We start from the raw sequence: 6,000 nt of genomic DNA on the forward strand, positions 1-6,000 counted from the left end.
TAATAAAATAACTAGAATTTATACAATTCTGGCTGAAGGGTGAATGCTGGGAAGTACTAGGTCATTCAGCGTTGAAAGGGAAATTGAGAGTAAAAGATTATAAAGCTGTAACGGGGAAAACCTTGTAGTTGCACTATGAAAAATTTTTTAGAACTTAGTAAATACTTAAAATTTCCCCTTCAGATCTTATGATGACTATGCTTTGATATTCTTCTGCTGAAGAGTTGAGATCAATGTTAGTCATCTCAGAAATTCCTTAACTCACAAGAAGATATTAGTGATGCTTTTCAGCATAGCAAGCAGATCTCCTTATTAGTATGTCTGAAAATTTTACTTATCATTTGTCTGACTGCCAAACTTAGTTCATTTTTCATTCTTTTTTTCAGTGTGACTTCCTTCTTTTAGAAACTGAAGTAGTACCTCCTATCCGGAATAAAGAAAATGGTCAATAACCTGTGACTACCACAGACCAAAAATTTAATCTGGGTTGTTTGGATTTATTTATTAGGAGCTAAGCCATTTCATCACCTGTCAATTTCTTTTGTAAGCTCCTTTGAGGACAAACGGTGGCTACGCCATCAAGAAACACGTTTGAAGTAGGAAAAGCCTATTTTTGGTAGCTGCTGAGAGTCCTTAAACCCACCCACTTTCCCAGATGAAAAGGCATGGGATTGGGGTGAACATTCATCTTGGACAGACCTGGCATGTAATAGTGATGCCGGCGACTCCTTGCTACAGCTGTGAGAGTATGATGTACGACCAGGAAAGAGCCCTCCTGTCCTGAATCCTTTATATTCCATCAGTGCCAACGAGCACCATACCGGCTGAGGCCAACTATAAGAGAATTTGTTGTAATTGGTTGGTCTGTCTTATGGAGCCTTGGGGGACCGTAAGAGTGTGACTCCTTTGAGGACTCGCAGCACCTACCAAAAATAGGCTTTTCTTTTGTCAAAACCTGTTTTATGTATTCTTGAGGGTTACTATAACAGGTATTCTTACTCTTGATGAACTAGAAATCCAAAATGCATCCTGAAAATAGCTATATATTTTGTAATGAAGAATACTGAATGGTAAATTTGCATAAGAGAATGAAGTAGATACAATAAATGGTGTATTTGATGCAGCTTTAATTTATGCATTTGACGTACCATATATAAACTTTAGAATAAAATAAATCATAATTTCTATGTTGTGCATAGCTACACAAAGAAATTCTTGAACATCACAAAATCTTATGTAATCTCACCAAATGGTATACAGCAATTGTTATCATTAAATATTCACTCTTCATACATCTATACATTCTTAGACACTATGATTAATGAATATCACATTCCCGAGTTGTGCGAAAAGGGGAAAAGATTACTGTATTAACCTATTGATTTTAGTGTCCATTGCCACTCTGTTTTACATATTACTGTACTTTGGTTGTTTTATCACAAGATCATGACTGAAGGTGACTCCCCCATTCCTCACAGGTGGAGATGGCGAACAATGCAAACATTCTGATGGGAACTGGCTCCAGAAGAGGAGGAGGAGGAGGAGGAGGAGGAAAACGCTTTGATCTGCAAAAGAAGTTCTTCTGCACAATGTGTCCCTATGCCACAAATAACAAGGGAGATTTGGTGGTCCACAACCGAGTGCACACGGGAGAAAAGCCCTTCGCATGCCCTCACTGTTCTCTGGGCTTCTCGCACAAGATGAACCTCAAGAGGCACATCAGAACCCACACAGGGGAAAGGCCCTTCCTCTGTTACATGTGTCCTTACCGGGCTGCACAAAGTTCTTCTCTTAAGAAGCACATAGTGAATATTCATGGAAAGAGCATCTTTGATCTTTAAAGGACCAAGTCCAGTTGTGCAGGTGCTTTCCTGTTTCGATTCACAGACACTCTGCAGTCCAGTTGATTTGGCACTTTAGGTTTGGGTTTAAAGTTTCGGTTTGGAACTCACTTCTGTCTTGTGTATTCTGTCACCCATCTCTATTTTAGGTTACTGCATGGTATTTTTGTTAGAATAATTAAAGGTAACAGGATTTGTTTTATGTTGCTTCAAAAAAGTTACCTCTCAATTATTTTTGCCTCATGTACATCTTACATTATACACACTGTATCGTAGTTGTGGGATACTGGAATCTTATGCTTGTAAGCAAACTTGGCTTAAAAGTATGTAAAAAATAAACAATTGTTGGTCTTATACATGACACTGCTTTCCCCTAGCTTTTTAGTATTTAATACATAAATGCTTTTTAAAATTTATTAAAACCTTTATTAACTGCCACTTCAAAGTTGATATATATTTCTGTCTAGGAGGAACAGGTCAGTCAAATGAACAGTCAATTCAATCTGTAATCACCCTGCCCCTCATAAAAATGTCCATTTAAAATAACCTTTCTCTTAAGCCCTCAGATCTGACAGGTAGGATTTACTTTGAACCAATTAGTATATGTTATATATGACTAAGTTACACATTTTAAAAATAAATAAATATGTGTTGTTGACCCCAGTCGCTGAAGTTTTGATCTTGATGTCCCAAGAATTCATTGTCACAATTTTCTTTATCAGTCAGTTTCCCTGATAATTCTTGAATCATTGAAGCCAGTGACACAAACAACTTTCCTAAACACTGATCACTGGATTAAATAAGAGACTGAGAGAGTGGGCAGTCAAAACACTGTGTGCCTTATAGGATTCTTGATGGAAAAGGCTTCAAATTTCTCGTGCAGTCAACCCCCACTTATCTGGGGTTTGGCATTTGCAGCTTCACCTATCTGCGGATTTTCCTGTGGAATGGATCTCCAAATTATTCAAGGATTTCTTCGTAGAACAATATTCACTATTACTATATTTTCATATTATTTTTGTGACTACATATACATTTTTTATGTACTGTATAGTATTTGGTGTATGAACTATTAAAACAGGCAGTTAGAGTAAACTCCCCATATTCATGGTCTCACTATTCGCGGAAAATCTGCCCATTCACGGTATTTTTCACTCAGAAATATTCACTAATTACTGTATTTTCATATTTTCATGACTAAATGCACTTTTTGTGACAACACTATTAAAATACTCAGGTATAAGCATTTTTAGAGGGTTTTTTCATGTTTGAACTATCAAAATAGGCAGTTCTAAGTGTTTATGGGGGGGGTTTTAAGTATTTGCTGATTTTAGCTATTCGTGGGGGTGCACGCATCCCCCCTGCGAATCGGGGTTTACTGTATGAGTATTTTTCGAGGGAGGGCCTCTGGTGTTTGAACTGTTAAAATGGGCAATTATAAGCATTTTTAGAGGGGGTCAAGTATTCGCGGATTTTAGCTATTCACTGGTGGTTGTGGTCCCCAACCCCCGCAAATACCGGGGGTCGACTGTATATCACTAGACTGGCAGTTACACAATATCGTAATGGCTACCTAAAGTCTCAGTTACTCAAATTGTAATTTACCCAATCTCAGTATATTACTTTGTAATTTATCCACATTGGACCTGCACCTTTTGACAAGAAATGCAAAACAAATGAAATAATAACCAAATAACTAATACAGTAAATTATTAGATTGGTAAACAACTGATATTACAACCTTAATTGTATACCTTAGGAAGCCACACAGTGCTCAAGACACGAAGCAGTCATTTCTTATATTAATACTCTTTCTTGTATTATACATGCACATGTGCTAGTCATACCAATTGCCAGTATGATTGAGGTCAATGCTGTCAATATTTGACCTGTGCAGCATTTACATTCTTCAAGCCTCATGATCATCATCATCATGAGGAATGCCATCAACAAGGTAAATACAGTGGTTTACTTGGAGGCTGTTTAAGCACAGTACTGATAATAATAATCTGTATCACTGTGCATCAACTTCATTTTCCTGTTTTCGTTTTTATAATTAAGACTTGTAATGTTTTTTGGCGTTAACTGGAATTGTATTGATTTACCCAAATAAAAGTGACTTCATGGAAGACTTTCTGTTCCCCTTCCACCAGGAACACAAACAAATACCCCAGATCTTATAATCTTGTTTCTATTCTTATTATGCATTCTTACAGTGTGAGTAAATCCATATGTAGGTACCGAACCCCATTTTGTTGTGCTGTTCAAAATCTGATTGGTGAAGTCTGTAGGGCCACAATTTGTGGTACTACTGCTGGACTATGATTTTTGGCGACAGCAAATTTTCATTGTAGTTTATAGAACCACGATTTCTGATTTTACAGAAACACAATTTGCTGCTAAGATGTCATCAGTTTTGCTAACATGATTCTGAATAACTTTGAAATAGAATTTACATGTTGCTTGGTCAAAAAACCAAAAAACGTATCCAGTAGATAATCATGGATTTAACATCTCTGTCCTTGTGTAGGAACAGAAAAGGGGAATCTGCCCTCAAGCTCGGCCACAAGGATAAGAGAAAAAGGGGCTGAATGTAATGCTAGTGGCCCAAATATTTAAAAAAGAAAAGAAAAACTCTGGTAAGACAAAACAATCGTGCTGACACATACAATTCGCCTCACAGGTCTATTACCAGGAAAAATGGCTAACATTGATGCCTACAATCTACAGAAGACTGATCGTGTGTGTGTGTGTGTGTGTGTGTGTGTGCGCGTGCGTATACTTCATGAAAACTGTTATGAGAAAATTTTTTTCTTTATAAAATGTTCTTGGGTTGCTGTAAAGCCATCATATGGTATCAATCAGTCACTCAATCATAACCATTTAATGACAACAGCAGTAACAGGAGGGTCTGCCCTGTTTAATCTCTGCTGTAATTTATTTCCTTTCCTCCTATACTATACTATATTACCTAATCCTGCAGCCTTTCAACTGGCTCTTTTCTGTTCCAATTTCTTTCTTAATACTGAAGTTCAAAAATGGCTCTGATTAAGATTAGAAGCCCTTCTCCCCCAAAAAAACTGAAAAAAGGCAATCATTTTAGAAATTTGTACTCATATTGTTTAAAAATTAATTTTAAAATGTACATCAGATAAAGCAGTTCTGTATGCCATCAATAAAAAAAATAGAACTCTTGTATACTAAACTACTTTTCAGTTACAAGTGGCAATTCTAGATGTATGGGATTTTGTGGCTGATGTGATGCATGTGAACTTCATTGTGAAAACATTTATTAAGTAGTGGAGTTATAATTAGTACTGTACTTTCAAATGATGGACAATCCACTAAGGAATGACCAGATCTAAGATTGTAATTCATCATGGCAAAAGCACAGTATGAAGTTTGTTGTAAATGCAGTATATTTGACCCCTCTTGAGGATTCAGCTCTCACAGTCTTGAGAATTTTTGTTTCCTCTTTAGTCTAGTTAGGGAGACAAATGTCTCACAGACATGCTTGGATGTAACTTCAAATCCTCCATCTTGCGAATTTATAGTGATATATTGCTTCCCAGCTAGTTTGTAATGTATTCTTCCTGTGTTGAGAAATTCTTATAGACAGTGTGGTATATCTCGCAGGTGATGCTGGATGCCAGTGACGGGCTGAGGGCATCTTGTGGAACCGAAGGAAGCAACTTCATCAGAAGACCAGTATACGAGTGCCCCTACTGCCCCTATACCACCATACAGAAGAGCCACCACAGGGAACACATCCGCACCCACACTGGGGAGAAGCCCTACGGGTGCCCTCACTGCCCCTTCAGGTTTACGCAGAAGATCAACCTGACAAGGCACATTCGAATTCACACAGGAGAAAAGCCATTTGCCTGCTCCCTGTGCCCTTACAGGGCAACGCAGGGAACACTGCTGAAAAAGCATGTAGCCAACCACCATCCAACAACAGCGCCTCAGTAGGATGTTGTTGGGTCCTGCCTATTTCCTTTTTTTTTTTTTTTTTTTATTTATGGACGTGTTCCGTATACATTGTAAATACACACACATACACAAAAATATTAATACCCTGTAAGTATTCATACATATAGATACAGTACATACATAAACACATATATTAACAACCTTTCTAGCAGGGGATGGCTTTCAT

General features: G+C 37.5%; 1 protein-coding gene across 6 annotated transcripts in view; it reads left to right on the forward strand.

The window, feature by feature from the left end:
* LOC136845002 (protein abrupt-like) overlaps window positions 1-6,000 on the forward strand; it is a 239,411-nt gene that overhangs the window by 212,528 nt on the left and 20,883 nt on the right. Inside the window, exon 6 of one of the 6 annotated variants that reach the window (XM_067114632.1) lies at window positions 5,478-6,000. This exon is cut by the window's right edge and continues 769 nt beyond it. The exons of 4 other annotated variants lie outside the window; for them this stretch is intronic. In XM_067114632.1, coding sequence (XP_066970733.1) covers window positions 5,478-5,813 — 336 coding nt within the window. In that variant the 3' untranslated portion in view covers window positions 5,814-6,000. Of the gene's footprint in view, window positions 1-1,478; window positions 3,966-5,477 lie in introns of those variants that run through there. One more of the 6 variants, XM_067114627.1, reaches the window with a different exon arrangement.

This window comes from Macrobrachium rosenbergii, chromosome 13 (genome assembly GCF_040412425.1).
Source record: "Macrobrachium rosenbergii isolate ZJJX-2024 chromosome 13, ASM4041242v1, whole genome shotgun sequence".
Lineage (NCBI taxonomy): Eukaryota > Metazoa > Arthropoda > Malacostraca > Decapoda > Palaemonidae > Macrobrachium > Macrobrachium rosenbergii.